Source organism: Melanotaenia boesemani, chromosome 1, assembly GCF_017639745.1.
Source record: "Melanotaenia boesemani isolate fMelBoe1 chromosome 1, fMelBoe1.pri, whole genome shotgun sequence".
Lineage (NCBI taxonomy): Eukaryota > Metazoa > Chordata > Actinopteri > Atheriniformes > Melanotaeniidae > Melanotaenia > Melanotaenia boesemani.
This window is the reverse complement of record NC_055682.1, coordinates 40,978,455-40,991,604: the sequence shown is the minus strand read 5'-3', so window position 1 is coordinate 40,991,604 and position 13,150 is coordinate 40,978,455. Positions and strand designations below refer to the sequence as shown.

Sequence of the window (13,150 nt, the reverse complement as noted above, 5' to 3'; positions counted from 1 at the left end):
GTTCTGTGGTGATGAAAGGGATCATTCTTTTCATTTTTCATTCAACTCAATAGTTTAGTTATATGATCAGCAGTCTCAGCAGAACTCTGATCACTTATTGATCAACTGTAGTTTCAGAACATCACAAATGATCCTGATCAAACCTCATTTCCTGAGCTCTGAAGAATGTCCACCTTTCTCACGAGGAGTAAATATGAGTCATTCTATAATAATTCTTTCATTCAAAACAATTCATTGACACAACAGTTAATACCACATTCTCAAAAAATCAAGGAAAGAAGAAGGTTGATTTACCAAACCACCACAGGTGCTCAGAGATACCAGAGAGTCCGTCTGGTTGATGATGAAACCAGAGTAAAAGCAAAGCTGGTTGCTGGATAAGTGTTTGACCACCACTCTTTGGTCTCTGAGCCTCTCCTCCACTACAAAGTCTCTGGACAGGACTGTGACGTCCCATGTTAGGTTTAAATACAGGTTTCTTCCAAAAGCTGGCAGTGAAACAACAATGTTTTCAGAATATCCTCTTCTGGTTTTACCCATCCATTGACCATAGCTGTGGATTGTATCATTGGACAGATCCAGCTCCTCCCTGGTAAGCAGCATGGGAACCACCTCCTCAGTCTCCATCTCAGCCAGAACTGTGGACAGAGACAGTGTCAATCAGTCATTCAGCTGACATTTTTATACAAAAAACATCTGCTGTTGACTAGCTGGTTACTGTTTGCATGCGGCATCTGCTGAGTGTCTAAATTAATCATCGGGTGAAGAATTAAAACTCTGCAACCAGAGGAAACTGATGACGTTGTATTATATTTCCAGCTGAGGACAACAAAAAGAGACATCAGGAGGACAGATTGAAGCTGCTCCCTGTGTGACAATGCTTCAATATTCATTTAAAATGACTCTAATCTGAATGTATTTAGTGTTTACTGTCATTATTTTGAAAATGACTTTTAAAATATCTTTCTGTTTAATAATATAAAAATAATTCATGTCATGTGTAAATGCGTGTGCGGTTTGCAGCCAGCACTCATTGATGTATGTTAACATCTTCAGTTGACATGAACGGACGAAACTGATCAGTTTACATTTAGGTGGTGGGATTTTATTAAGACATAACATATGTAGGGAAATTATGTTAAATGTGGTTTAGTTTGGTTGATCAGGTGTAAATCATCAGAGCTCAAATGCATGAAGTTTTTTTCCCCCCCAAGAAAACTTAAGAAAGTTTACAGTAACATCCCAACGTTCGCGGAATGTCTCCTAAGTTCCTGGAAGGTTAGTGATGCAACCCTCAGCAAAAGTTGACGGAACATTCCCTGAACATTCCAACGTCTCCTGAGGATTACGATTGTAACCTTGGGATAACCTTCCCCAAACCCTCCCTTACCTGTCCTCCACTGACCACCACAGCTCTGCTGCCGACAAACACTCACTCTTCTTGAGCAGTATCACATTTCCTAGCCAATCTTTATTCTGTCATAATGGAAGTTTCCCTTCACTTGTAAAGAGAAATATACAGGAACATAGATATTATCAACTACTTAGTGATTTTACATTGTCCAGTACCGGCACTGAGGACGAGGACAACTGACTGTATGCTGTGCTCCTTTACCAGCAGCATCTCCAAGCTCTATACTGGTGATTTTTCCCAGTCAGTTTAGAGCATCATTCTCTATGTTTCATCCAGTCTACCTCCACTGCACTTCTCTGCAACAATACCAACCCATCCACCATCTATGATAGCTTTATCCAACTCCGTTAACTTAAGTGATTCAAAAATGATTCGTTTCACAGACTATAAGAATGTGGGGATGATCTGCCAGATTCGGAATGAGTCCAAATCTGTACACAGCTATTAAGCTATCCATCCATCCATTTTCTGCGGCTTATCCGCAGTCGGGTCGCGGGGGTAGCTGCCTTAGTAGGGAAACCCAGACTGCCCTCTCCCCGGTCACATTCACCAGCTCATCCGGAGGGATCCCGAGGCATTCCCAGGCTAGCGGAGAGATGTAGTCCGTCCAGCGTGTCCTGGGTCTTCCACGTGGCCTCTTTCCAGTGGGACATGCCCGGAACACCTCCCCAGGGAGGCATCCAGGAGGCATCCTTACCAGATGCCTGAGCCACCTCATCTGGCTCCTCTTGATGCGGAGGAGCAGCCACTCTACTCTGAGCCTCTCCCAGATCACCGAGCTTCACACCCTATCACTAAGGGAGAGCCCGGCCACCCTGCAGAGAAAACTCATTTCGGCCGCTTGTATTCACGATCTTGTTCTTTCGGCCACTACCCACAGCTCGTGGCCATAGGTGAGGGTAGAAAAGTAGATCGACCGGTAAATTGAGAGCTCGGCCTTTTGGCTCAGCTCCTTCTTCACCACGACAGACTGATGCAGCATCTGCCACACTGATCCGCCTGTCGATCTCCCGCTCCATCCTTAGTATTGCCTGTATTTTATACTTCTCCTGTAATAAACCTTATATACTTTCACTCATTCCTGACTCTTGGTAATTTTTCTACAACACACCCCAATCTGCCAGTCCTGGGGAACTGTCCCCGATGTCCACGCGATGCTGCAGAGGCATGTCAGCCAAGACAGCCCTACAGCATCCAGAGCCTTAAGGAACTCTGGGCGGATCTCCTCCACCCCCGGGGCCATACCACCGAGGAGCTTTTTAACCACCTCAGCGACCTTAGCCCCAGAGATGGGAGAGCCAGCACCAGCTACCCCAGACTCTGCTTCCTCATCGGAAGACGTGTAGGTGGGATTGAGAAGGTCTTCGTAGTATTCCCTCCACCGCCTCACAACGTCCCAAGTCGAGGTCAGCAGCCCCCCATCCCCACTGTACACAGTGTTGACAGAGCACTGTTTTCCTCTCCTGAGCCACCGGATGGTGGACCAGAATCTCTTCGAAGCCGTCCGGAAGTCATTCTCCATGGCCTCTCCAAACTCCTCCCATGCCCGAGTTTTTGCCTTTGGCGACGGCCAAAGCCGAGCTCCGCTTAGCCCATCGATACCCATCAGCTGCCCCTGGAGTCCCACAGGCCAAAAAGGCCCCATAGGACTTCTTCTTCAGCTCAACGGCATCCCTTTCTGCCTGGTGTCCACCAACAAGTTCGGGGGTTACCGCCACGACAGGCACCGACGACCTTAGGGCCACAGCTGCAGCTGGCCGTCTCGAGAATAGAGGCACAGAACACAGCCCATTCGGACTCAGTGTCCCCCACCTCAACCAGGACATGGTTGAAGCTCTGCCAGAGATGGGAGTTGAAAATCTTTCTGACTGGGGACTCTGTCAGACGTTCCCAGTAGACCCTCACAACACGCTTCGGTCTGCCAGGCCTGAGAGAAAAGAGTGCTCTCCAACACCCTCTCCAAGGACTCCAAAATGGGTGGGTACTCTGAACTGCTGTTTGGTGCATAACCACAAATAACAGTCAGGACCCGTTCCCCCCCACCTGAAGGTGGAGGGAGGCTACCCTTTCGTCCACCGGGGTAAACCCCAATGTACAGGTGCCAAGTCAGGGAGCAATGAGCATGCCCACACCTGCTCGGCGCCTCTCACCGGGAGCAACTCCAGAATGGAAGAGGGTCCAGCCCCTCTCAAGGACAGTGGTTCCAGAGCCCAAGCCGTGAGTCGAGGTGAGTTCAATGTTCTTCAATTCCTCATCTATAATTGGATGTGATGTCTTGGGAGTGTTTTTAATCCAACATGTTACCAAAGTTAATTTAAGCTAGCTCTTTTTAAATGTTCTAAGAAGTTGCTGAAATTACAGCTGGAACTGACATCTTGACAAGGTGAGTTGTGCTGTAGTTCTAGCAACGTAGCTAACCACTAACATTATTATTAAGCAGATTTTGAGGATAAAACCTTTTGTGTTGGTACTAAACATGTTTGTGAACCTGTAATATGCTCTGTTTTCAGCAGAGGTTCTGTGTGTCAGTTTATGAGTGTTACAACCCAGCTCGGCTAGGGAAGGAGGAAGTAACTAAAGATATCTTTGGATTTTGATTTTCAAGAAAGTAAATTAACCTTGTTTCTGGACATTTTTTCTTATTTTTTTTGTCTAAAAAGAAAATAGATTCATTTGCTAGTTTCAACAATTCTAGCCAACCAAATTTGTCTTACCCCATTGGCAGATTTTATTTTGCTCAAAACAAGAAAATTTGATAGTAAATAAGAATATTTAGCTTATTTCAAGTAGGGCTGTTTTTGGGATGCCCAGATGTCAAATGGAGTAACAGAGAATTTATTGTTTTATGCCAGGTGGAAGGTAAAATAGCAGAAGCAGGTCCTGCTTAAATTAACGAAACTAATAAAACAGAACAGACTAAAAAAATGGAAAACAACCAGGCTACCTAAGGTTTAAATCGCAGAAACAAAAACCTAACTGACTGCACTTACTACAAAACAAAACACTACCAGAAACAGCACTGCTAACAAAACAATATTTACACAAAGAACCAAGATGAACGGTTTACAAGTTTGACTAGCCCAGGTCCCCAATAAACACAAACATAAACAATAAGCCTTAAAGCCTCAAAACTACCTCCACTGCAGTTCAATATCCACAACTTACAAAAACCCAGAGTCTCTACAAGAGGGCAAGATGTCAAACCAAGAACACAGCTTCCACTGGCTGAAGGGATGACATTCCCTTATGTCTTTGGAGGAAAACATGAGCAGAAGCAATTAGTCCAGAGGGCAGCAAACCAGGAAGCAGGTGAGGATGGTGTGGTGGAGTGGAGACAATCCCAGCCAGGTGATGAGACATGGAGATTTGCATAGAAGTTGTATTAATCAGTTGCACAGGTGACAGCCGTAAGAATGAGCAACAGTACAGACCTAAATGATGGGGTGTGCAAGTGTCTGCTAAAGGTAAAAGTCACTTTAACTCTACACAAGACTAAGTAATAATCATTGTAGTACAATGTTTCCCAGAACTAGAGAGAGCCAGATTTTGAACCTACACACAGAGAAAATCCCACCCCCTTTCCTCACAGCTCCTTCCAAAGTCACGCCTCCAAAACGCATGCATGCACCCTGCCTTGATCAGCTGGAGAAGCGATTGTTTCCAAACACACCATGGCCGCATTACCGGTAAGAATTATTATGATGAACACAAATAAATAATAATAATAGCTTTAAACTAAAACAAAAATGCTTCTAGTTATAGTGACAGTTGTTAAATTATTCTGTGGTCTAGAAAGTTTGTTGATAATGTTTGTAGTTAACTATCAACTGTGTTTGGCTGATAATCTCAGGGCACCATCTACCACTCCCCCCATCCTTCTACACCCCCCACCCTCCATCTATCCACCCATAACCCCTCACTCACAGCCTCCCCCACGCTGTACCCACAAACACCCCCCTTTCACACATCCACATCACACTAAACCCTCCCACAATGCCCTGTGGGAGACATCCCCGGCAGACCATAGGATAGTGAGAACCCCTGAGCAGCCCCGCCCACCATGCACTGCATGGCACGCCCAAAATTTGTTTTTTGGTGTGTTCTTGTGTTTTGATGTCTAAGTGTAATTAAAACTGAGAGGCGAGCTGCCTCTGAGATGCCTCAGAGTTGCAACATCCGTTGACTTTGTTGTAAGAGTGGTCACATGGGTCACGGAGCCTCCAATAGTTCCAAACAAACCCCGCGCTGCTAGACTCTACTACGGAACAAACAGCAGCGATCAGATTACTGAGGGTGAAAACTAAATAAACATATTATTGCTGCACATACACATTTGTCACTGAATGCATTATTATGTTAATGTTGATTTAAGTGATGATCAAGTCACGTTTGACAATAAATAAGTGTAACCAGCACAATAATTTCATACATTTTTGGAGGGAAATATTCATCTCAACCAACAAGCTAGCATTTATTAAAGATTAGACATGATGGTTCTCATTAGCCTCTATATTTCTTACTGCTAACCGTCCTTACAATTCACTTTGTAAGGTTAAATGATTACCTCGTTACGGCTTACTTTCATCTATTAAAGCCAGCCGTGAGGCAGCATGTAATGTCTCAGCATAGGGCTGGGCAATTAATCGAATTTTAATCGCAATTACGATCTGGGTTTTGAACGATCATAAAAATGAAATGGTCCGATTATTTTTTGTCCTTGGATTTGTGCTGTTTTCAAATCGAGCACAGCTGTCATTGCAGCGCTTTGCTGCAGACTCCTCCCACAGCTCCGACCGCTTTAGTTTTATTCAGAACGAGTTGCAGACACCTGGACACACGGGAGGCGGCGTCGCTCCTTCTCCATCATTTTCTATGTAAACTTGTGCGAGGAAGCGAAAATCGCTGCCTCCTCCAGCCAAGCGACAGGCGTGTAAAATGTTGCGTTCGTGCACACAGACGTGCACACGTTGGCTTGCAACGCAACACAAAAAAATAGAAAAATTTTAAATTTTTGTGAGTCGCAACTAAATAATCCACCAGCTCCCAGAGTCACAGAGCGACAAACGTTATAAACAAACAGAACTTTTTTCTAAATTAACACAGTGAACAATCCGGGATTTAAGAAACTCATCAACACTTTGGACAAACGGCATCACTGCCATCTCAACACCATGTTAGTGGACTGTCTCTTTCTTCCCTGTATGATGAGTGTAGTGAGGGTGGTGTAAAAGACGTGGCGACAGTCCGATGTTTCGCCACTGCTAGGACCTGTGGTAAAGCCGCACCAGAGCCGCATAGAAATGTCGCGCTACATTTTATTGAAGCGGATTTCAACGTGAAAACGAAATGTCTCCAGACTATTTTTTTCCAGATCACACCAGGTGGAACATAGCTGCTGGTCTGAGACAAACAACATCTATGGGGACCTGGTGGAAAGAAACTGGTCGGCATTACCACAGTAAACACTTCAAATGTCACCCCCCCCTCTTATCTATAATTGTGTTAAATAATCGAGATCTCAATTTTAATCAAAATAATCGCGATTATCATTTTTCCCATAATTGAGCAGCCCTATCTCAGCAGTATGGACTTGAAGTCAAAGACACAATGCAGACAACACCGAAGATCCCCTTCAGACAGGACTCTGTCTCTCAGCAGCATTTCAATAGTTTGTATTTAAAAGTCCAAATCTGCATCGTCTCTCTTAAGCTGGATTTTTTTTAACTTGATCATGCTTAGTTTATGTCCTTCCCTTTTTGTCTTGTTTTTATTTTAAATTATGCTTCACATATTCTTATGTTTTTAATGTCTTTGTCAAGTCCTTTGAATCACCATGTTGTTGAATTGTGCTGTACAAATAAAGCTGCTTTACTTTGAATGTAAAAGGAAAAGTCTCACTGAGTAAGAACTTGGTTTAACTAAAAATTTACTTGACCTGCTGGTGGGACTGGCACCGACAGGACAAGAAAACAAGGGAAACCTTTTAATGATATAAGACAAACTTTTTAATGATATAAGACAACAGGGCAAGGCAATATAGTAAATAAATCAGTTTCAGTTTGTATAATGAAATGATAAAAATAAACCTTGGAGAAGGAAAAATGACAAACTGATGGAGGTCAGTGTTCCTGCCTGCTGCTCCTGAAAAAAGAATTTTTTAAAAAATGACAGTAATTAGGCCTGTCGGGACAACAAATTTTGCTGTGTGATAAATTTTTTCTGACATTATTGCAATAAACGATAACACAGCACAAAGTGATAATGTTGTCATTTTGAGACCATTTTCAACTAATATAATGACAATGCCATAATAATGCAAGTACACCCTTTCAAAGATCAATAAACTTTTATTTCTAAAGAACATTTTACACTGGAACTGGAAGAAATGTTAAATAACAAAACAAAAACAATAAATAGAACGGACTCTCAGTCTCATTAACAACAAATGAAAACCAAACACAAGCAAAAACAATAAGTATGATAGAAAAAGCATCTGTTCTGTAAACAAAACTGCCCTTCAAAACACAAAATAAAAAAATATTAAACATGGAACTCAGACAGGGTAAACCGGTAAAACTGCTAGTTAAGACCATTGTATTAAAAAAACTAGAAAAAAAATCTGTGCATCCTTGCTGTTGCTGCGTGTCAGACTGCTGTGCTTTTCCACATGCGCTGGGACACCGGCCCAAAAGTAATGCGACCCACTGAGAATCATCCCGAACCTCTCGATTAGCAGGAATTGCTCTTGATGTGTATTGTAGCGTGAGAAATTGGAGGTTTAGCGTGAGAGCGTGAGAAGCCACTGAAATGCGCGAGTCTCACGGCTGATGCGTGAGAGTGAGCAGCCCTGTAAACAAATGCGGCGTACCGGTTCGGACAGTCAAGTGCTTCACCACGGTCTTGTGCTGCAACATGCTGCTGTCCAGTATGACATGAGAGATAATCCTGCAAGAAACAAGAGCGTTCAGTCGGGATGCTCCATAGTGAAACCTGTTGTCATACACAGTCTATGGTAAAGTGAGATAGAAAGAGGAAAAAATAAATAAATATAAACGTAAAGTATCGCAGCCGGCAAACTCATCGCGCTCATTTTTTCTTACCGTGTAATTAATTGACCTATTGCTTATCGTGACAGGCCTAACAGTAATGGCTAAATTAGCTACAGAACTTAATGTAGAACAACTGTAACATGAGCTAATATCAATGAGTGTTACCAAATAAGTGAACATGAATCGGTGAAATAAGTTAATTAGGAATCAGATTTAGGTGATTATTAGTCAGTTATTGATGGAACATGAAAAGCAAAAGGGGACAAGGCAGTTTTAATAAATATTTAAACAGTTTAAATAAAATTTAATGGAGAAAAGCCAGTAGGCTCTGGATAATTACCTAACAGGTAAACTACTCTGTGATTTTCTATTATATGTACTGGTTATATATAACATTTTACAGACAAGAAAACAGTCAATCATGGTGAACTGTTCAGCATTTGGATGCTCCATCCGGTCTGAGAGGAGCTTCCCAATGTATGGATTTACCGAGGGATCCAGAACGTAGGGAAGAGGTGGCTTGTAACGGTCGGCAGTAAGGATTTTAATATAGCTGCACGAATAAGCAACAATAAGAAACTGTGTGAGGCACATTATGTCTACAGAAGTGACAGAACAATACCTTTTTATTGATTTTTTTAATACGTTTCCACTAATGTAAGTCATACTGAACATAAAATTCTATGAATATACGAATAACAATGCACTTGATCAGTACACTGAAATAAATAATATAAGACCGTGATCACACTTATTCGAACTAAACAAAAAAGCTGGGAGGCCATGGAGTAAAAAGACAATGTCTATAAGGCCAAATACATTCAAACAAAAACACCACATTGAACAGATATAATTATTTTACTGCAGGACGTCAGACAGAATGTACATGCGTTTTCGTGACTTATAAGACTTCCCTCTGAAAATGAATGCAATGCATTGGCGAAGAACGCAGTCTGATCTGATGTTTGTAACTATTGAACGTCTAGAGTAACCTGGAAGTGTGCCGCCATTTTTCGGGCTCTCGATGCAGCCAAGGAGACCACTTAGATGGCCCCTCTGCTCCACCCAGCACGACGTGCACGCCTCCTAAGACCCTACGTGTGTGAGAGAGAGCGGGGAATGAGAAGGGAAAGGGGGTGTAGGACTAGAGGGAAGCAAACAAAGAGGATGAGCCCTGGCGGCAGTAAGCACTCCTGTTCCCCAGGAGGCCCCCTATGGCAGGATAGGCCAGGAGCAGCCGTCCCCCATGACCAGGACACACAAAACCGCAGCCAATGAGCTGCCATCATGAGCTGGCATGCACCAGCCCACCCCATGGCAGCCCACCCGGGCAGGCCCAGAACCCCCAGCAACATCTGACCCCTCCACCCCCAGCCACTAGAGCCCACAATCCCAACCCAGCCCACCCCAGTACAGTCTTGCCAACTGGCCAAGGGCCAACACCCACCGACCCAGGCCTCACCAGTGGCCACGCCCACAGCCACAAGGCCGACCCCACCCCCAAAGGGCCGTGCACAGAGCCGCCCCAACAGCAGAGCAGTTCAGATCCCCACCATGGGAAACCACCAGGGATCCGCAGCCAGAGGGTAGCCCCGTCCAATATCCAACCCCCAAAGCGACAAGGTCACAATCCTCCACCTACCTACAGTAAGTGATGGCCCTAATCACAGGGGACCAAAGGGAGTGAAATTTAGCTAACTGGTTCTTTGAGAAGGCAGGTTTTCCAGTTCACAAGGATAGTTTTCTTTGCAATGCATAAGATCATAAGGATCATATGTGCAGAGTTAATTACCATGTTTATTTCACCCAAGTCACCTAGTAGCACAGTAGGCAACATGATCGAGGGAACGCCTTCAGCCTCCTGTGTTGTGCTGTCAGTCATGATTCCACACCCCTTTCTTCTGTAACCCCGCCCATCACGCCAGCTCAGGGCCAAAAGAGGAATTTTAAACTTGCATAAAAAAATAATAAAATAAAAAAAAAAATTATGTGTTTAAAAAATGCAAAACATTCTCATTGAAATGAAATTTGATGGCCCTGCGATGGACTAGTGACCTGTCCAGGGCCTGCCTCTCAATGGTTTTCAAAGTCTTTTTTATAAATATTTTGGCCCTGATTTTGCTCCATAGCGGTATTCCCTTGGAAGAAACGTGCAGCCAATGAGGTTTGCTTGTTTATTGTCTGTATTTTACTTTGATTTTATGTTATTTTGCATGCTCTGCTTGTTATTTTTATGTTATACTGGCACCATTTGTATCTTCCTTCTAATATTTTTTGTTCAGTTTTCACAGTTGCATTTTGGGAGACGTTCAGAAATAAACAGAAGCAGAAAGCCACTTGTGCTTAGAAGGAACTCTACTACTATTAATATAACTTTATGATTCCTTGTTGTGTTACAGTTAATTGTCATGCTCTGTCAGAAATTATATTTAAACATCTAGATTTAGACTTAATATTTACATTTAACATAAATCATTTCAACATAACGCTTCGATTTAAGGTTAGATTTGACCTGAATGTGGTTAACAGCTACATTCAATTCAGTTTCCATCATAGTTTTAAACTACTAACACGTTTTTACAGCATACTGCAGAGGCTCTGACAGGGACCTGGTTCCTGTTCATACACTGATCTACAGTCAGCCCAGCTGGTTAAAAAGCTCTGAGGCCTTATCAGACCCACCAGAACTAAACAGAACCCACCCAGAACAACATCCCAGTTTAGATCCTCAGTTAGTTTTTAAGTTTTATTTAATCAGCTCCCGGTTTGTCCAGCAGACAAAGGTCAGAGAGTTAAACTTGGTGAGGTTTGCAGCACTGCTACCGGTACCGGTTCAGACGTGTGTCAAACCGGCATCTTCAAAACCAACCGGACCTTCAGACGGTGTGTTTATCTAAGACGGAAAGAGGCAACGAGCCGAATCACCGACACGATCCGAACACAGAACCGGGTTAGTGGTTCCGATGCTAACTGGGCTCAGCGCCAAACGGCTGCTTTGCAAAAATGTGTAGCTGGCGACAGTCCGGACCAAAGAACCGGTTCCAGCTGACACCACGGCTCGGTCAGCTGGTTCGGATTCAGCTGAAACACACGTAGACAACACTGAGTCCAACTGATCCAAACTTACCGGCAGCCCCGGTTCCGGTGCAGAGCAGACACAGCAGCAGAGGGAGAACATGGCTGTCCAGCATCATGAAGCGAAGGTTCGGTTTTACGTTGAGAACCTGACCGAGCTCGGGTCCTGCAGAACTTTTGTTCCTCCAGTCGGAGGGAAGAGGTTTGGTAACCAGGCTGCAGGAACTGGAGCTGGACCCGCCTCCCCCTCCTAGACCGGCCTCTAGCTCTGCCCTCATAAGTTTCACAAAGGGACAAAAGAAATGAACAGAATCACAAGTTCTGGTCCAAATGTCTCATGTTTGTTTGGAGTTAGGACCATTATTAACCCCCCATCCCTCAGACAGCTGGACCCAAGTATGAGCTGGGATCCGCTGGGCATACTGGTGGTTTCTAGAAGAGTTTAGACAAGTATCCAGACCGCAGGACTGGACCATAAATTACATCCGTGGTATTTGTGTGGTCTGTTTATCAGGATTATTTCCAATAAATATTAATATTGATATTTAATAAGTTTTATCTCATGCTGAATGGAAGACAGATCAAAACCTCCAACCACTTGATTACCTCCACCTGTTATGGCAAATATTTAAGAAGCCAATCACAGGGCAGCAACTCAATGCATTTAGTCATGTGGACGTCATCAAGATCAGGGATGTCAAACATACGGTCCGGGGGCCCAAACCTGCCCACCAGAGGGTCCAACCTGACTAGAAAGGATTTGGTAAATATGAAAATAGAATATAAAAGATATTAACTGTAATATTTTATTACAAGCAACTGTAATTCCAATTTGTACAAATTTTATGTTTAAATGTAAAACATTTCCAAGGTAAAGGGATAACTTGTTCTATCTTTTCTATCTTTCTAATTTAATAGATGTGATTTCAGAGGTGAGTCTACGGTGGCCCTGAAGAGTCACAGCAATACAAAGTCACAACTTAAGTTAGACCTTTTTTTTTCCACACAGCACAATTTGAGTGCTGATAGATGTTACGATACAGGAAGTGAACGATTTTAAGTCCTAGTCATAGACTGTATATAAAAGATGGACGGAGCCTCTGTGACGTAATCCGTAGGTTTCTGAAGAGCAAAAGTGAAGCTCGTTGGGCGGTTCCTACCATCGCCATCTTGGCAGAGTCACATTTTGACACGTTAATAAACAAGTTTAAACATGTGAATTTATCTCTGTTACACACACGCACACACAAGCATGCGCACACACACACACACACACACACACACAGGCAACTAAAACTTTTGAAAAAAGAACTGTTTTGCACAATTTCTTGGGTGTGCTGGCACTCAAACTCCAGGGTAGTTTTGCAATGTCATGCAGCCTTACATTGAGTGATACAGAGACAACAAAGACAAAGCATGAAATGTTGGTTCTCAATTCCAAATTGGGTTTTAGCAATGTGCTGTGGTCACATATGATTGCAGAAATGTTTGCAAATAGGGATAGAGGCTCTTACTCTGCCATTAAAGCAGCGTGAATGTCCGCAATTGATAAGTCTCGTGCTGCCACATTGCCTGACTCACTTGGTGCCTGACCCATTTTTCAGACCGCGAA

General features: G+C 43.4%; 1 protein-coding gene across 4 annotated transcripts in view; it reads right to left on the bottom strand.

Moving 5' to 3' along the window:
• adamts17 (ADAM metallopeptidase with thrombospondin type 1 motif, 17) overlaps positions 1–11,890 on the bottom strand; it is a 74,298-nt gene extending 62,408 nt beyond the window's left edge. For all 4 annotated transcript variants that reach the window (XM_042008668.1, XM_042008748.1, XM_042008817.1 and 1 more), the window contains exons 1-2: positions 11,591–11,890; positions 295–638 (exon numbers count right to left, since the gene is read on the bottom strand). In XM_042008668.1, the coding sequence (XP_041864602.1) occupies positions 295–638; positions 11,591–11,816 (570 nt within the window). In that variant the 5' untranslated portion in view covers positions 11,817–11,890. The remainder of the gene's footprint in view (positions 1–294; positions 639–11,590) is intronic.
• Positions 11,891–13,150: the final 1,260 nt, after the last annotated feature.